The sequence below is a fragment of the Orycteropus afer genome, unplaced genomic scaffold (assembly GCF_000298275.1).
Source record: "Orycteropus afer afer isolate SDZICR_OR568_19922 unplaced genomic scaffold, OryAfe1.0 scaffold00323, whole genome shotgun sequence".
In the NCBI taxonomy this organism is placed as follows: domain Eukaryota; kingdom Metazoa; phylum Chordata; class Mammalia; order Tubulidentata; family Orycteropodidae; genus Orycteropus; species Orycteropus afer.
The window spans coordinates 1,983,364-2,003,067 of NW_006921910.1; the positions used below are offsets into that span (position 1 = coordinate 1,983,364).

General features: G+C 39.6%; 1 protein-coding gene across 1 annotated transcript in view; it reads left to right on the plus strand.

The window, feature by feature from the left end:
• Positions 1 to 19,704, plus strand: part of DOCK3 (dedicator of cytokinesis 3) — a 738,119-nt gene that overhangs the window by 657,406 nt on the left and 61,009 nt on the right. Inside the window, exons 28-32 of the mRNA XM_007952017.2 lie at positions 9,493 to 9,587; positions 11,831 to 11,906; positions 12,293 to 12,393; positions 12,662 to 12,720; positions 15,201 to 15,349. Of these exons, the coding sequence (XP_007950208.2) occupies positions 9,493 to 9,587; positions 11,831 to 11,906; positions 12,293 to 12,393; positions 12,662 to 12,720; positions 15,201 to 15,349 (480 nt within the window). The remainder of the gene's footprint in view (positions 1 to 9,492; positions 9,588 to 11,830; positions 11,907 to 12,292; positions 12,394 to 12,661; positions 12,721 to 15,200; positions 15,350 to 19,704) is intronic.

Genomic DNA, 19,704 nt, shown 5'->3' on the forward strand with positions numbered 1-19,704 from the left:
GAAAGCTTTCTCTTTTCCATGAGTAAGGCTGGGTTTACTCAGATGTTGCAGCTCTTTCCCAGTCCTATTTTGCAAGCCTTTTAGCCTAAACGGACTATTCCTAAAGTTGAACGGTTGTTGTTGTTAGGTGCCATCAAGTCAGTTCCAACGCATAGTGATCCTTTGTATAATAGAACGAAACAATGTTCGGTCCACGAACTTGACAGTCCCTCTATATTTTGCCCCTTGCAAATCATGTTTGCTGCTTAATAACTAACATTGCCGACCACTTTTCTTCATTGTGGGAGCTCTGGTGGCACAGTGCCTAAGGCATTTGACTGCTAACCAGAAGGCTAGTGGTTCAAACCCACCAGCCACTCCCCAGAAGGAAGGTTGGCCAATCTACTTCTGTAGAGGTACCACCTCAGAAACCCAAGGAGGGGTCGCTATGAGTCGGGATTGACTCGATGGCAGTGAGTTTGTTTTTTTCTTCATTACGATGTATTTTTGGAAGATACCTATAGAGAGCCAAGGTGAGCACTGCCCATTGGCCCCAGTCTATAGATCCAGAGCACCGAGGGACAGATAGTGCAGAGAAATGAGCCTGTGATTCAGACAGTAGGAGCTTGCTGCCCAAGCTGCACGTGGTGTCAGCTGCCTGACTGGCTCCTGGGGCTTGTGTCTTTGCATTAGAATGTGCTACTCTTTTTATCCCTTGGCAGAAGGGTTATTTAGAGCAGGTCTGTGCTCTGCCTCCATCCAGAGCTCCAGAGCTGAACAATTTGCATTTCATAGTGATACATTCCACTCATTTTCATTTGTGTGATCTTTATGAATCATATTGTGTCAATCAAAAAATACCAGCTGTCCCTTTCTAGTTTCTGATCCTGCCTGCCTTTTCATAGATAGGAGTCTCTGCCGATTGGTATCATTAACTTGTTAAAGTGAGGCCAGTCTGTCAACTTGGAGGAATGAATCTTGACAGCCCCTGGAATGAGCCAAAAGACAGCCAGAGCCCGGAATCCACATTCAGGTCAAGCAGTGTGTGAGCTGTGGTACAGAGTCTGAAAGTCCCAGTTTGACTGCTCTAGATCATTTTCATCCTGTGCACGTATTACCCAAACAATTCTCAATCAGAAGCTCAGGCTGGCATCATTCTCTTACTTTTTAATTAAGTGTTTATTTTTATCACAGCAATATGTGTACATAATTTTGTAAGCCAAATCTTATTACAAAGCTTATAACATGAAACAGTGGTTCCCTGGCTCAGCCTACTCAAGCCCACTCCCTACTCCCCAGAGGCAGCCACTTCAACTCTTAATGTTCTTCAAGAAGCTTCTATTGCTTTTTTCCACATTTAAATCATTACTAATTACCTATATTCTTCTTCCCAAGGAAAAGCAAGGTGGTTCTCTTAAATCACACATACAATCCATGGGTTCTGCATCCAACCAATCACAGATTGAAAATACTCAGGGAAAAAAAAAAAAAGCAATTAAGTAGTCAAAGCAATCCCTCAAAGGCTAAGAGGGAAAAAAGGGAGCGTAAACTGCTATTTGCATAGCATTTACATTGTATTAGGTATTACAAGTAATCTAGAGATGATTTAAAGTACACAGGATGATGTGTGTAGGTTATATGCAAATTTGATATAAGGTAATTGAGCATCCACAAATTTTTTGATGGTACTGTGGTTAAAGCATTGGGCTGCAAACAAGAAGGCCAGCAATTTGAACCTACCAGCTGCTCTACAGGAGAAAGATGTGGCAGCCTACTTCCTTACAGATTTACAGCCTTGGAAACCATATGGGGCAGTTCTACTCTGTCCTATATAGTTGCTCTGAGTCAGAATCAACTCAATAACAGTGGATTTGTTTGTTGGTTTGTTGTTTCAGAGTAGGTGGGTCCTGTGGATACTGAAGTACAGCTGTATGTCCTTCCTCCTATTCTTTCAGTGTAACATTTTTCAGGATACACCTTTACTGAGATAAAATATACATAACAAAATTTACCATTTTAACCATTTTTGAGTGTAAAAACAATTCAGTGGCATTAAATACATTCACAATGCTTGTTGTATAACCATCAAGACTATATATTTCTAGATCTTTCATCATCCCAAACTATATACACATTAATCTGGATTAATTAATTAATTCCCCACTTTCCCCAACCCCTGGGAACTTCTATTCTACTTTCTGTCTCTACAAATTTGCTTATTCTAGGTACCTCGTAAGATGGAATCATAATATATTTATCCTTTTGTATATGCCTTATTTCACTTAGTATAATGTCTTTAAAGTTTATCTGTATTATAGCATTTATCAGAACTACATTCTTTTTTATGGCTGAATAATATTCCATTGTATGTATACCATATTTTATTTATTCATTCATCAGTTGGTGGACATTTGGGTTGTTTCCCAAATGGTTATTATGAACAATGCTGCTATGAATATTGGTGTAAAGGTATCTATTTGAGTCATTGCTTTCAATGCTTTGAAGCATATACATAAGAGTGGAATTGCTGAGTCATAAGGTAATTCATTCTTTAACTTTTTTTGAGGGAACCACCAAACTGTTTTCCACAACAGCTGCACCATTTTACATTCCCACAGCAACAGAATAGGGTTCTAATTTCTACCCGTGGTCACCAACATTTTCCTTTTTTTTTTAATGATTGCCATCCTGGTAGCTGTGAAGTATCTCACTGTGGTTTTGATTTCCATTCCCCTAATGACTTATGAAGAAGTGCTGGTAATGCAATGGTTAAGCAGTCAGCTGCTAACCAGAAGGTTGACAGTTCAAACCTACCCAGCAGCTCTACAGGAGAAAGACCTAGCCATCTATACCAAAAAGATTACAGGCTACAAAACTGTGGAGCAGGTCTACTCTGTCACAAGGGGTCACATGAATCAGAATCCACTCTACAGCACACAACAGTGACTAATGAGGTTGAGCATCATTTCATGTGTTTACTGGCCATCTGTATATCTTCTTTAGTTAGATGTCTATTTAAGTCCTGTACTCATTTTTTAACTGGGTTGTTTGCCTTTTTGTTATTGAACTGTAACTGTTCTTTATATATTCTGAATATTGAACTGAATATTAAACCCTTACCAGATATAAGATAAGGACTTATGGTGGTGTAGTAATTAAGGCATTTGGCTGCTAACCAAAAGTTAGTTGGTTCGAACCCACCAGCCACTCCGCAGAAGAAAGATGGGACAGTCTGCTTTCATAAAGACTTAAGCTTTGAAACTCAATGGGAGTCACTGTGATCAGAACCAACTCAATGGCAGTGAGTGAGATATATGATATCCAAGTATTTCTCCCATTCGGTAGGTTGCTTCTTAACTTTGTTCATAAAATTCTTGATGCGCAGAAGTTCTTAATTTTGATGAAGTACATTTTATCTATTTTGTCTTTCATTATTCCTGCTTTTGGTATCATAAAAATCTGTTGTCAAAAACTAGATCCTAAAGCATTATCCTTGTGTTTTCTTCTAAGAGGGCTACGGTTTTAGTTCTTAAATTTAGTCCCTAGGTCAATTTTTAGTTCATTGTGAGGTATTGTACAGCTCCATTCTTTTTCATATGGCTGTTCACTTGTGCCAGCACAATTCATTAGAGATATTCTTGCCCTTTTGAATTGACTTAGCATCCTTGTTGAAAATCAATTGACCATAGATAACACAAGTTTATTTCTGGGATCTCAATTTTATTCCATTGATCTATATATCTGTTCTTATACCATTTCCAATAGAGTTTTCATACATTTTTATTTAAATTATAAATCAACATTTTCTTTATTACAGTTAGGTAAGTATTGTGATGAGCTAAGAGGTATATTTTGATTATATTTTCTTTCTTATAAAATTTTTGGTTTTTCCTGAAATTAATTTTTTTTTTTTTTTTTTAATGTTCTTGTTTTCTGTTCCTTGGCTGGTTTTTATTTTTTCCTTTCTTCAGATCAGACTAGGATTTCCTACTTTCTCTGTCATGTCTGTAACATACCTCTGCTTCCTACTTGCCACATGGTCAAACTATTAGATACTGTTAGGTCACTTTATTTCCCCCTAAAGACTTCCCTCCTGGAGCCTGCAGTGTTCCTGTTCCAGTCTAAACTGTTGCCCTCAGGCCAGTTGCCAGGACAGTTTTTTTTCCCCTCTTCCTGTGAATTCTAGGAATATTCCCTTCCACAATTAGATCTCTTGATTTCTAGATTTCATGTATTCTTCTTTGTTGTTTTACTCCCTCATTTTAGTAGAAAAAAAAAATTTCTAGTAACTTCCTGGGAGCTCTGGTAGCATAGTGGCTAAAGCACTTGACTGCTCACCAGTGGCTGGCGGTTCAAACCCACCAGCCACTCCTCGGAAGGAAGATTGGGCAATCTACTTCTGTAGTGATACTGCCTCGGAAACCCAAGGAGGGGTCGCTATGAGTCGGGGCCGACTCGACGGCACATAACAACAACAACAACAGTAACTTCCTAAGAAAAAAGCCATATCATCCGGAAATAAACCCTTGTATTTATTATGGTCAATTGATTTTTGACGATGGTGTACAGATGATTTAGTGAGTAAAGAATCTTTTCAACAGATGGTGCTGGGACAACTTGACATCCACATGCAAAAGAATGAAATTGTATCTGTACCTCACACCATATATAAACATTAACTCAAAATGGACCAAAGACCTAAATGCTAGAGCTAAAACTATAAACGTCTTAGAAGAAAACATAAGAGTTATCTTTGTGTCCTTGGATTAGACAGTGGTTTCTTAGGTAAGACACCAAAAGCATAAGTAACAAAAGAAAAAGTAAATAAATTAGACTTCATCAAAATAAAAAACGTCTGTGTTTCAAAGGACATCATCACAAAAGTTAAAGACAACTCAGAGAATGAGAGAAAATATTTGCAATTCAAATATCCAATAAAAAACTTGCATCTAGAATAGCTATAATAAAAAACAGATAGCCTGATTTTTATCAAAACAACAATGAAACACCATCCTCCACCAGCACTAATAGCAAAGTTCAACAAGACAGAAAATAACAAATGCTGGTGAGAATGTGGCAAGATTGGGACTCTCATACGCTGCTGGTGGGAATGTAAAATGACACAGCCACTGTGGGAAGCAGTATGGCAATTCCTTAAAAAGTTGGAATTAAAATACCATTTTATCTAGCAATCCATTAGTAGGTATGTATTCTAAAGAAGTGAGAGCCAGGACAAGAACAGATAGATGCACACCCATGTTCATCACAGCACTATTTACAATAGCAAAAAGATGACAACAACCTAGGTGCCCATCAACAGAAGAATGAATAAGCAAACTACGGTACATACATACAATGGAATACTATGGAACACTAAACAATAATGTAGAATCTACAAAGCACCACATAACATAGATGAACTTGGATGACATTGTTGTTGTTGTTGTTGTTATGTGCCATCGAGTCGGCCCCGACTCATAGCGACCCCTCCTTGGGTTTCCGAGGCAGTATCACTACGGAAGTAGGATTGCCCAACCTTCCTTCCGAGGAGTGGCTGGTGGGTTTGAACCGCCAGCCTTCTGGTTAGCAATCAAGTGCTTTAGCCACTATGCTACCAGAGCTCCTTGGATGACATTATACTGAGTGAAATAAGTCAGTCACAGAAGGACAAATACTGTATTAGTTCATTATTGTAAAAAGTCAAGGAAAGGTTTATATATGGAAGGAAACTTTCTTTATTGGCTACCAGGGGTGGCAGGAAAGGGGTGGGAACACTGTTAGATAGGTAAAAACCAGTATTGACTGGGTGAAGGGAAGGGCAATGTACCAAATGTGAGTGATCAACACAATGGCATTGAGGAAAAAGACATAGGACATACATACGTAGGACATACATACATGGGAGGTGCAAACAACAAAGATGAACCCTTTTGCACATACAGTACTGGATTGTCAGTGACAGCAAACATTGATCTATGGATGGATAGAAGGGGGGACAGGCTGAACAATCAGGTTTGTCTGTGCAGGGGGGAGTGTTCCCAAGACCATGTAAAGGGTTCACAGACAATGTTTCTACAAGCATATTTTTATGTGCTCTAAGAATGTCCAGGTATATAATAGAGCTGACAAGGGACAAGGTTGTGGTGACTTCTTGACCATAGCCAGCTACCCAGAGGGAGTGAGTAGTTGGACCTGTGGGCTTGGGACCATGGTCACAGGGGACATCAAGCTCATTGGCATAACATACTATACAAAAACATTGTTCCACATCCTACTTTGGTGAGTAGCAGCTGGGATCTTAAAAGCTTGCAAGTAGCAACAATGGGTCTCTCCTCATCCACAGCAAAGAAGAATGAAGAAAACCAAACACACGTGGAAACAATTAGTCCAAGGAACTGGTACACCATGCAATCCTCAGCCTATATGACCATGAGACCACAACTAGATGGTGCCTAGCTGCCACTGTTAGCCACTCAGAGGGGAATCTGTGTAGGAGATCCTGGGTAGAGTGAGAAAACAATGTAGAACAAAACTCAAAATCATTTAAAAAAAAAAAAAAAAAAGAGCAGGTTTGCTGGTCTAATAGAGCCTGGTGGAACCCCTGAGACTATGCCCCTAGCTGCCCTTCAGGTCTGGAATTGAAGTCACTCCTGTGGCTTCCAGCCAAATAATAGACAGGCATATGGGCTGAACATTTACATCTACTGCTAGGTAGATACACTCCTTGGAGAGATCAATCATGGGAGAACAGAAAGTCAGTTATTCACAGGGAGAGAGCTCGGGGGGCAGGAGCACATAAGAGAGAAGGATACAGGAAGGAGGTAACTATGGGGAGGAAGTGTAAAGAGAGCTGTTACATTGTGGAAAATTGCAGTCAGTGTCATGAGACAAAATGTGTATGATCAGTTGTATGGAAAATTAATTTGCTCTAAACTTTGACCCAAATCACAATAAAAAATTTTTGAAAAAAAGACAAATAACCTGATTTTTAAAGTAAGCAAGGGATTCAAGTAGACATTCACTAAAGAAGATAATAAATGACCAATAAACACATGAAAAGATGCTCAAAATATTTATTCATTGTTGTTGTTTTGTTAGGTACCATCTAAGTGGCTTTGATTCATAGTGACTCTATGTATAACAGAACAAAATGTTGCCTATTCCTGCACTGTCCTCATAATCTTTGCTCTGATTGAGCCCATTGTTGGTGCCACTGTGTCAAATCCATCTCATTGAGGGTCTTCCTCTTTTTCACTGACTTTTTATGTTACCAAACATGATGTCCTTCTCCAGGGATTGGTCCCTTCTGATAACATATCCAAAGTAAGTGAGACAGAATCTCACCATCCTTGCTTCTAAGGAGCATTCTGGCTGTACTTCCTCCAAGACAGATTTGTTTCTTCTTCTGACAGTCCATGGTGCAATATTCTTTGCCAACACCATAATTCAAATGTGTCATTTCTTCTTTGGTGTTTCTTTTTCATTGTCCAACTTTCGCATGCAATTAAAAATGCCATGGCTTGGGTCAGATGCACTTTAGCCATCAAAATGACATCTTTACTTTTTAACATTTGAAAGAGGTCTTTTGCAGCAGATTTGCCCAATGCAATACATTGTCTAATTTCTTGACTGCTACTTTCATCACAAAATGTAGTAGCAGTCAAGAAATTAAACAATGTATTGCAGTGGGCACTTGATGGTGTCCCACAGGTCTCTGAGGCTCTGTTCATTTTTCTTCATGCATTTTGTTTCTGTTCCTCTGACTGGAGAATCTCACTAGACCGATCTTCAAATTCACTGATTCTTTCTTCTATTTCAAATCTGCTATTGAACCCCTCAGTAAATTTGTCATTTCACCTTTTGTACTTTTCATATCCAGAATTTCTATTTGATCCTTTTTAATAATTTCTGTGTCTTTAATGATATACTCTCCATTTAGTGAGACATTGTTTTTCATATGTTTTATTATTTAGGTATGGTTTCCTTTAGCTCTTTGAGCATATTTATAATAGTTGATTTAGCATCTTTTCCTACTATGTCCAGCATTTGGAGTTTTTCAGGGAAAGTATTGATTGAGTTTTTCCACCATGTTTTTGCCATTCTTCCCTGTTTCTTTTTATGTTTTAGTAATATTTTGTTGAAAACTGGGTATTATAAATAATATAGTGTGGCAACTCTGGAAAATCAACCCCCACCTCCACTTCCCCAGTGTTTGTTGTTGCCCTTTGTTGTTTTTACTTTTTATTTAGTATCTTCCATGACATTAATTAATGTTCTTTGTCATGTGCAGCCACTGTTAGCTTAATGCTCAGCTAATGACTGGACAGAGAGTTTCTTAGATGTCTGAATAATCAGTAAGTCTCCCTTTTACACTTTGTAAAGGGGCTCTGTGTCTGTGTTAGGACTCAAATATTCTGGCATTTTGTAACTCTGCCTTAGCCTTCACCTCCTTCTTGTACAGAATCTCAAAGTCAAGCAGAGGTGAGATATTAGGGATTCTCAGATCATTCCTGGGAAAGTGTACAACCCTGTACACATGTGTAACCTTCTAGAACTCAGAAATATGTCAAAGCTTATCAAAACCCCCCATGAACATCTAATTTCTTTGTAAGTTTTTTGGCCAGCCACTTGTTTGCCCCAACTGATATGATTGCTTTGTGAAGCTGGAATGTTAAACAATTTTAGCTGATTGAAAAAAAAAAAAAAATGTCCTAGGAATAGGGCTTTCCTCAGTAAAGACAAGCCCTGTGAATGGGGCTTTTCTAGCAAACTTCCAAACAGATTAAATAGTGCAGTTCTCTAGCTATGGAACTTTTTTGGGAGCTCCAAAATCATTCTGTCTTCTCTAGTGGATGCTTGGCTGATGGTTTTTACAGCTACCATATTTTTGCAGCTGCTGGTTTTCAAGGCTGTTGTGGAGCTAGGGCAAGAAGAGATGGGAATAAGGACTGTTAAATTGCAAGAAAAGCTTGCTATTCTTACTGAGATCCAACTATTTTTCTAGAATAAAAGCTCCTCAGATTTGTGTAATTAAGCCTTTGGTTAACTTCCAGAGCTTTGACAGCTTTCCCAGTGTTCTCATTGCTTTTATGGAGAAGTGGGTTTGCAGAGTTCCTTATTCCACCATTATCAAAATGTTTCTCCTGCTATAATATATTCTTAATATCTAAGAAACAATGACTGTGATCCAGCACTCAGGGAACATATCTCAGAGAATGAGACTTGTAGACTTAGTTGGACACTGGTTATCTGGCATTCCCTGGGCTCTGGGCACTGGTCCAGGTGGGTACAGAGCTGCCTCTGTTCTACCCTATTTGAGGTTGTTTCTGTTGGCCTGTGAGAGTGTCCAGATACTGCTCTCATGTAGCCCTCTAAGAGAAAAGCAACTCAAATAAGGAGCCAGAATATAATCCGCAGGTCCCAGCCATTTCACTGTCTAGAGACCAGAAAGGAAGTGCATGTTGCAGTGGCAGTGGTGGTGATATCTCATGTCACCTTATCCTCTTGTATTAGGAGTTCCTGCTGAAGATTTTCTGTGTGTTCCGGAACTTGATGAAGATGAGTGTCTTCCCTCGGGACTGGATGGTGATGAGACTGCTCACAAGCAAGTGAGTATGGAAGAACACTTCCCTACATCCACAGAGTATTCTAAGACCAGGGAGAGTATGTGTATGAGTGTGACAGAGAGAGAGAAGAAAGAAAAAAAATCAGAGATGAGGGCTAAGACCATGAGTTCAGAGAAGAGAAGATGGATGTGAAAAATGTTTAGAGGCACAAGTAGCAAAACTTGGCCCTTGGCCATAGGTACAAGGAGAGGAAAGAGTTAAAGATTATTCAGAAATGGAGCCTAAGTGCTTGGCAGATTGTGGTGTTCATAGTAAGAATAGAAATGGAAACATTAAGGATGTAAAATATAATAATACCCAAAGGAGACTTCCTTGAGGAAGGCCTGCTCAGTGCCCAATTGACCTCTGTTCTCTATAACTTTAGTCAATGTCCCAAGCCCTCTCAACTTGATTTGTGTTGTCACTGGACAGTGCTTACCACCCACCATTAGTGCTAATTACCTACCAAAGACCTAGCTGTGGAGCTCTGGCCACAGGATTCACTGGAAGGACTAACCCCAGCCTGCCCCACTCATATTCCCAGCCTGTGCTACCTCTTAGCAAACTAAACAAGTGATGCAGATGGTAGAGGGCTGCCTTATCTGGTCTCCCTCTGCTCAAGAGATGGCCACTTGACCTCTACTTTCTAGTCACCTACCTCCACCCACTGATCTGTCTTTTAAGTTGGCATCGTACAGAAGTTGTCAAGTTATTTACCATAAACACAGTACCAGGATAGTCTTTCCACTTTGTACATTTTATAGCGTGCTCTATTTTTTTTTAAAACGGCAAACATTTTATACAGAAGAATGGTTATAAACAAAGTTGCATGGATATTTCATCAAATAATGTATTCTCCATTTGAATCCCTCTTACTTCTCTCTCTTCACTCTATGTAGAACACTTCAGCCTATGCTGCAGGAACAGCCTTTTTCAAAATTTTCATCCTTTAAATTTGTTACACCTCTGCTGCTGAACTAGTCACTCTAATGCACTATTTTTCCTGTCCTCCTTCAGCACCAAAGCCCTGGTGGCCACTGTTTCACATAACCCCTTTGCCGGGCAGCCAAGTTCATCTATAATCAAGCTCTTACCTGCCTGCTCCACTTCACTTCCTCTCCACCCTAGCCCATTCCCTGGGTTCTAGCAGTTCAGTATTTTTATGTCCCTTATATGTCATTGCCGTTGAGTCAGTTTGACTCATAGCAACCCCTCCTTGGGTTTCCAAGGCAGTATCTCTATGGAAGTAGATAGCCCAACCTTCCTTCTGAGGAGTAGCTGGGGGTTTGAACCACCAGCCTTCTGGTTAGCAGTCAAATGCCTTGGGCACTACACCACCAGAGCTCCTTTTCATTTTCTTTTGGTGGCATGGTGGCTAAGGCACTTGACTGCTAACCACAAGGCTGGTGGTTCAAACCCACCAGCCACTCCTCGGAAGGAAGATGGGGCAATCTACTTCTGTGGTGACACTGCCTCGGAAACCCAAGGAGGGGTCACAATGAGTCGGGTCCGACTCTATGGCACATAACAACAACAACAACATATGTTCCAGGGTGGTATTCTAGATCAAAGGCTGAAATCAGATGACTCATGGATGAAAGTAATGGCGTACCATAAAATCAGAGATTTAATAACTATAAATCCCTGTTACGCTCTGAGTCCCACCTGGTAGTCATAATATGTGTTAATTACACTAAAGTTCCAAAAGTACTAGAATCACGAATCACTCTTGGAACTGGAAGACACCTTAGAGAACTAACAAACCCCACCCCCTTAATGAGTTTATGTTGAGGGTAATGAAAAAAATTAGAAACAGGTAATGGTGATAATTGCTCAACGTAGTGATCATAATTAACGTCACTGAATTGTACCGCTAAAAATGGTTGAAATTGAATGTTTTGTTATATATATTTCACCATAGTAAAATTTAAAAAAAAATACTTTCCCTGTATAGGCAGGGGAACTGAGGTACAGAGAAAAGAAGTACTGAGCCCAGATAATAGGTGGCCAAGTTAAGTCTTGAACCCCCTGACACCCTATGATATCCCACCAATTATGGGACATTCCTCTGAGACTGGTTTTCTGTAGGGTTCATGCCATCAATATCTTTCCTTTATAGTCACAACTTACATGGAAGCAAACTGTAATTGAGAAGTTTGCACACAAGCCATAGACAACTGATGATAAGCTGTCAGATGCCATTATGTGTCTTTTAACTCTGCCAATGCCTTGTTTCCTTACTGCAGCATTATAGTCACTACTGTCCAGTACCTGTCCTCAGCACTGCACAAGAATTTCACAGAGACAGACTTCGACTTTAAGGTAGGAATCCCATAAATCAGACACTAGCTTTGTTATAACCCTAGAAAACCCAAATCACTGGTCTTTTTCTATTAATATATTCATAGTATCAAATAGGTTCCAACTTCATAGTGATTAGACTATGACTTGGGAGCTCCTCTGTTGGAGGTGCTGAGAGCCAGAGAGCCAAGTATGTTTTTTATCTCAGAGTCAACACTACTGACTTCAGAGGAATCCCAAAAGAAAAAATCCTGTTGGAACAAATATTTTTTTAAAAAATTAAAAAAAAAAAAAAGTCCAGCTTTTAAGATTATAAAATAAGACCTATACTACATGTATATATTTAGGAACTTTCCCTGCAAGGTTAAGGACTTAGGCTGTCACATGTTTCCTCTTTCTCTTTCTAGGTCTGGAATTCTTATTTTAGCCTGGCAGTTCTGTTCATAAATCAGCCAAGCCTCCAGCTAGAAATTGTCACTTCAGCCAAGAGGAAGAAGATTCTAGATAAGTAAGACACATGTCTCCAATCACCTCCCTACCTCATGACCAGATGGGGTTATGTTTCCATGAAAGGCTGTATCTAGAAGTCTAAAAATTTCTCACCAGGATAGCTTCCCAAGGGGGCAAATGTGAGAATTCATTTGAGAGCCAAATGACTTAACATCTTGGGAAGCATTAGAAACAAAACAATTTTAAGTACTAGCCTCACTAGGTTTGCAGCCCATCTTCCTGAACCTTCTCCCACTAACATCTGGCCTCTGTGTTACTTTTCTCAGATATGGGGACATGCGTGTGATGATGGCTTATGAACTGTTCAGCATGTGGCAGAATTTGGGTAGGTCTTTTCACCTATTCTTTCCTTCCATATATTCTATAGCCAAATAAAAAGTGACAAGACTTCCCAGCTTCGATACACTTATTCTTTGCATCCAGCTGAGCTTTGGTATGGATTCTAATCCTGAAGTTAATTCTGAAATTCTGAGGAATGGAAGGGACTGTCACCTGTACCAGGTACCAAGATTGGAATATGCAGAATCAGTCTCAAAGCTAGTATTTCCTTCTTGGATAAGTTTCAAAATGAGAGAAATCAAATAGATGCCAGATTTGCCTGATAAAGCCATTCCCGCCTCGTTACTTTCTCAGGTTTTATGAATGTCGAGTCAGACCCAAGGGGTTTTTACATATTTTTAACATAACACCTCAGGTGGACAATGTAGGAGATGTACACAAAGCCCTTGCTTGGCAGGGCAAGTTTGGCTGAGAAATACAGCCCCAGCAATACATATGCACAGTCTCTTCTATGAAAATAAGAAGAGGAGGGCGCTACTAGTTTTTTCAAGTTTGAAAATTCATGCCTGGGAGATCTCTCTGCAATTTCTGTCCTGGGCTGGAAATTGAGTCTCAAAAGGGTAGATCTTGGAGATACCCAGCACATAATAAAGGATAGGTTTAGTTTTTAATAAAGTTTGAAACACTTACTGGTATTCAGGCATCCAGGTCAAGCACCTGACACCTGCTACATCAAGGAACACATGCTAAGGGAATTGCAGCCACTGTTTGAGGTTAATTTTGGCTTCCACAGATTCTCTTTGCAGATTCTCTAATGCAATTGCTTTTGGGTCTGAAATTCTCAGAGCAGTGGTTTTGACAGAATCCTTGGATTACCCTCAAGACTGAATGGGCCATATTGTGGTCCTCTAGGATTCTGAGTGACCTGTGGGGATACAAAGCTGCTATTACTGTTCTAGATGAGATTGGTTGTCAGCTGAGCACATGACTCTAAAGTCTTAGGAGTGATAATAGCAAAATCGTACAATCCTCCAGCCACCAACCTTAGAATCATCAAGCAAGTTGCAAGGCATCCCTGCTGGCACTAAGACACTCCATCCCTGAGTGGGGATGCGTTTTCCTAAGCAAGCTTCCCAGCTTCGATACACTTATTCCTTGCATCCAGCCGAGCTTTGGTATGGATTCTAATCCTGAAGTTAATTCTGAAATTCTGAGGAATGGAAGGGACTGTCACCTGTACCAGGTACCAAGATTGGAATATGCAGAATCAGTCTCAAAGCTAGTATTTCCTTCTTGGATAAGTTTCAAAATGAGAGAAATCAAATAGATGCCAGATTTGCCTGATAAAGCCATTCCTGCCTTGTTACTTTTGCTATAAATGCCATTTTCTGGTCCCTGACAAGTGGCTGTACGTGGAGATAGCTAGCAATCATTACACAGGCCCAAATTTTGTGTCCTTCTGAGTCTCTGAAGGATTGAAAATAGAGCTCCTGAAGATGGTTCTCTCAGTTTCATCGCTGCAAGGAAGAGAAAAATCCTGTCCAGTGGTCATCAGGGAGTCCCTAGGTGGTATAAACAGTTAATGCACTTGGCTGCTAACCAAAAGGTTGGAGGTTCAGGTCCAGCCAAAGGCATATTGGAAGGAAGGCCTAGCATTCTACTCCTCAAAAAATCAGCCATCAAAAACTCTTAAGGAGCCCAATTCTACTCTGATACACATGGGGTCACCAAGAGTCAGAAGTGACTCCAAAGCAACTGGTAACTGATATGGCCCTCAGGACTGGCCCTAGCTTCTGGAAACATATTAGAGGACTAGTCAAATGGCATGCCAGTCATATCACAACCAGTTTTCACAGAAAGGCCTCTTTAAGAAAGTTGAGGGATGAACTAAGCTAATCTGAGTAGGTGTAGTGATACCATCAGAAAAGCAGTATGAAGTCAGGAGGTGAGGGATGGCAAAGAAACAGACTTTTTCAGGGTCGGACTATGCAGGAGGCTCCTGATAACTCAGAAGGGGCCCTCTTGGGCATGCATGAGAGCAACCTCATAAATTCCAGACCTCTCATGGCTAGAGCAGGGGCTGGACATCCTTATCACTTATGCCTCTAAACTAGAGGTTGAAACCCGAGGGATAGTGTGTTGTGTTTAAGGAGAAATATGTGGATTTCCTTGCTAAATAATCGCTCTGACAGACTATCAGAAAAGACTGGGAGTTACTCAGAAATCCCATTCTGTTAAGAGAATTTTGTTCCTTGACTCCAGAGAGATTTCCAGGTAGTTGTTCCTGGGAGCAAGTTCTTTGAAAAGACAGTTTTGTGCCTATTGAACATTTGCTTTAACGGGACTAGGCCCATTTCATCCATGAACTCTAAAAATTAGCCAATAGATGGAGTATCACAAAAAGCCGTAAGAGAGAACTTGTTTTGCTATCAGAAGCTTCCAGTGAGATCATAGCATGTACTGTGGCCCCTCTTGGGAAGGAGCAAAGCAGGCATGAACTAACCTCTGTTGGGTTTTATTGTTCAGGTGAACATAAGATCCACTTTATTCCGGGAATGATTGGTCCTTTTTTGGGTGTGACACTGGTCCCACAGCCAGAAGTGCGGAATATCATGATCCCCATCTTTCATGACATGATGGACTGGGAACAGAGGAAAAATGGCAACTTCAAACAGGTGAGATGGTACCTGGCAGTGTTTATGGTGCTCTACCCTGGGATATGCCCCTTCTGTTCAGGCAGGTGGTCCAGGTGGCCAGGCCCTGATTCCAGTGGGGATGAGGTATGGCTTGGCCGTCTTGAATCCTGTTCAAGGTTATCCCCAACTTGCTGGCCTGAACTGAGTTATGGATTTTCTTAATGAAGTTAGAAGCCAGAAAAGAATAAGTAACACATGAAAGGAACTTTCTGATCAAGGAGAGGGTGACTGTAACTCTTGCTTCCCAACTACCTCAGAGGAGGGCCCCAGGAGCTTGTTTTTCTTCTTCTCATGAGGAGTCCACAATGTGATCCAGGCATTTCTAGGGCCAGAGACCAGACCACATGGGTCCTCATGGCTCAGGGTAGCCTAGGATTTCACAGGCTCTTGCACAGAGGGGCAGGTCCAGGAGGTGCAAGCGCTTGGCTTTTGCCTGGGTGGCTTCAGGCTGCCCTCTCTGCAGTTCCAATTTTAGCTTATAAAAGAAATAACTTGCTAGTAGCAAGAATTATACACATTTGGCAATACTGTTTGGGAGATGAGGAGTTCCTCTTTGCTGCTAGTCTTTAAGCAGAAATTCCCAGGAGGGCTCCAGGGGAATTTTCTGCATTAACTTGGGGATTGCACTGCTTATCCCTGTGATTCTCGATGAACCAGTGGTCTTAAAGTGGGTGACTGTAACAGTGAGGAGTAAACCAAGCAAACAGTAATTTTTAATTTTTTTTTAATTTACATAAAGTGAATTTCACTCTTTCTGATTTATAGTTTTGTGCATTTTGACAAGTACACAGTCATGTAATCACAGCCACAATAAAGGTTTTTTCAATTCCTGAAAATTCTGTCTTGCTGCCCCTTTGTAGTCAAGCATTCCCCTTACTGTTAATTTATGACAACCACTGATCTGTTTGCCATACTATATTGTTTTCTCCAGATTATCATATAAATGGAATCTTGTAAAGTGTAGCCTTTTAAGACTGGCTTCCTTCTCAGCACAATACCTTTGAGAGATTCATGCATGCTGTTGCATACTTCCATACTTTCTATTGCTGAGTAGTATTCCATTATATGGATATACCATAGTTCATCCATTCACCAGTTGAAAGACATTTGGATTAATTATTTCCACTTTTCAGTGATTATGAATATAGCTTCTATAAACACTTGTGTAGAGGTTTTGTATTAATACGTATTAAACTTTAATTTTTCTTGGGTAGATAACTAGGTATAGAATTGCTTGGTCTTGTAATTAATATATGTTTAACTTTATAAGAAACTGCCAAACTTTTCAAAGTGGCTGTACCACTTTGAAGTCCCACAAGCAGTGTATGAGAATTCTAGTGGCTGTGCAACCCTACAGCTCTTAGTGTTATCAATTTGTTTTTTTATTTTAGCCATTTTAATAAGTATGTAAGGGGCTCTGATGGCATAGTGCCTAAGGCATTTGACTGCTAACCAGAAGGCTGGCGGTTCAAACCCACCAGCCACCCTCGGAAGAAAGGTTGGGCAATCTACTTCTGTAGAGATGTTGTTGTTGTAGTTGTTATGTGCCGTCGAGTCAAACCTGACTCATAGCGACCCTTCCTTGGGTTTCCAAGGCAGTATCACTACGAAAGTAGGATTGCCTAACCTTCCTTCCAAGGAGTGGCTGGTGGGTTTGAACCACCAGCCGTCTGGTTAGCAGGCAAGTGTCTTAGCCACTATGCTACCAGAGATACCACCTCGGAAACCCAAGGAGAGGTCGCTATGAGTCGGATCCCGCTTGACGGCAGTGAGTTTGGTTTGATTTAGTTCTATCTGTTGTTATTTTAATTTCCCTAATTAGTTATTTCCTTAGCGATTAAGGCTAATGATGTTGAGCATCTTTTTATGTGCTTATTTATCGTCTTTCTATATTCCTTGGTGAAGTATTCTTAAAATCTTCTGCCCATTTTTGATTGGGTTGTTTGTTTTCTTAGTGTTAAGTTCTGAAAGCTCTTTATATATTCTTGATAGAAGTCATTTGCTGAATAGGTCATATTCAAATATTTTCTCTCAGTCTGTAGTTTGTCTTTTCATTCTCTAAACAATGTCTTTCACAGAACACAAGTTTTTTATTTTTATGAAGTTTAATTTATAAGTATTTTTCTTTTATGGATCCTACTTTTGCGGTCATATCTAAAATGCCAGGGCTAGTATTCGCCTATGTTTTCTTCTAGAAGCTTTATAATTTTACATTTAGGTCTGCAATCCATTTTGAGGTAACATTTGAATAAGGTATACAGTGTGGGTCAAGACTTGTTACTTTGCATATGGATATCCAATTGTTCTACCACCTTTTATTGAAAAGGCTGGACTTTTTCCTTGAATTGTGTTTGGACTTTTGCCAAAATTTAGTTGATCATATTTATGTGGCTCTCTTTCTATTGATGCATGTGTCTACTCTTTCACCAATACCACATTGTCTTGATTATGTTAGCTTTATATTTAGTGTTAAAATTAGATAGTGTAAGTCCTCCAACATGTTTTTCCTTTTTTAAAATATTCTGTTAGCTTTTCTAATTCTTTTTCCTTTTCCTATAAATATTAGAATTTGCATGTCAATATCTACAAAAATTCCTACTGGAATTTTCATTGGGATTGCATTGAATCTATAGATTAAATTAGGAAAAATTAACATCTTAACAATATTGAGTCTTCTAGTCCATGAAGACAGTATGTCTCCATTTTTTAAAATATTCTTTGATTTCTTTATCAATGTTTTTCAGTTTTAGCATACAGATTCTATACATATGTTGTTAGATTTATATGTAAGTATTCCCTGGAGTTTGGTACTATTCTAGATGATTCTGATTTTTAAATTCTGTTTTCCAGTTGTTCATCGGTAGTATAAAGAATTGCAATTGATTTTTGCATATTGACTTATCTTGCATCCTTGCTAAGGTAACTTTTCAGTTCTAAGAGCTTTTTTGTAGATTCCTTGGGATTCTGTATAGGCAGTCATGTCGTCTGCATATAGGAAGAAACAGTTTTATTTATTCCTTTTTAATCTGTCTGGCTCTTACTTATTTTTCTTGCCTTATTGCATTGGCTAGGACCTCCACTATGTTATAAATAATGGTGATAAGAACAGACATTTTTGCCTTGATCTTGATCTTAGGGGGAAAGCATTTAGTCTTTCACCATTAAGTACAATCATCTTGTAGTCTTTTTAGAGATGCTCATTATTGTAAATATATACCATTTAAGATAAGAAATATTTTTAGGAGTGTATATCTCTAATGCTTATGTAACTATGGAAATAATAACTTCAAACAGAAAAGAACTATTGCTTTTTTGTTTTGTCCCAACCTGTGCCTTCTAATTGTGTGCAATGCATAACTACCTGATGAGCTATTCAGTTACCAAGAAGTGGGTGACATTGCAGAACTGTACTGTGGGTCATCTGAGTCTACTGAAAAAGAGGCTGGACTGCATCCCACCATCACTAATACTGAAAGAGGTTGAGCTTTGTGGAAGATTAAGCTGGAGCTCTTTTTGTCACGCATTTCAAGACTCAGCTGATAAACTGTGTTCTTTTCCCCAGTATTCCTTGCCTGAATTAGACTATCGTGAATAATTAACGTTCATCAAGCCAAGTAAACCTTGGTTGTCCCTGGTTATAAAAAGTGCTATTACTTCCTTTGCCATCAAATATGTTTAAAGAGTGACTTAATTTTTTTATCCCCACATCTCTACTTTCCACCCTCCCATCATTTCAGCCTAGTATAACTTCTGTACACACCTCTGTTGAAACTGCTCTCTTGAAGGTCATCATAACATTCTAGTCACCAAAATCCAGTGATTTTTTTTGGTCTTGATCCCAACTGTGCTTCCCACAGCTTTGGCTACCCCACTACTTCTTACTACTTAAAATACTTTTTCCAATTATGAAAACAATGCTTATTTAATTTAGAAAAATTAAAAATGCAAATAAGCTATAATGAAAAAAATTGGACCTGTCATATTACCATTGTTAATAGCTTAGAGGGCAGGATATGTATTTTTTAGACTTTTTCACTACATGGAGTTTTTGGGGGTTTTTTTATAAAAATAAAATCATTGTATATATTGACTTGTAATCTCCCCTTCTTAGGAGCAAAATCATCACTATCTCTTCATATCAATTAATGTTCCTCTATACTATAACATCAGGGAGCTCTGGTAGCATAGTGGCTAAGGCACTTGACTGCTCACCAGATGGCTGGCGGTTCAAACCCATCAGCCACTCCCCGGAAGGAAGGTTGGGCAATCCTACTTCCGTAGTGATACTGCCTCGGAAACCCAAGGAGGGGTCGCTATGAGTCAGGGCTGACTCG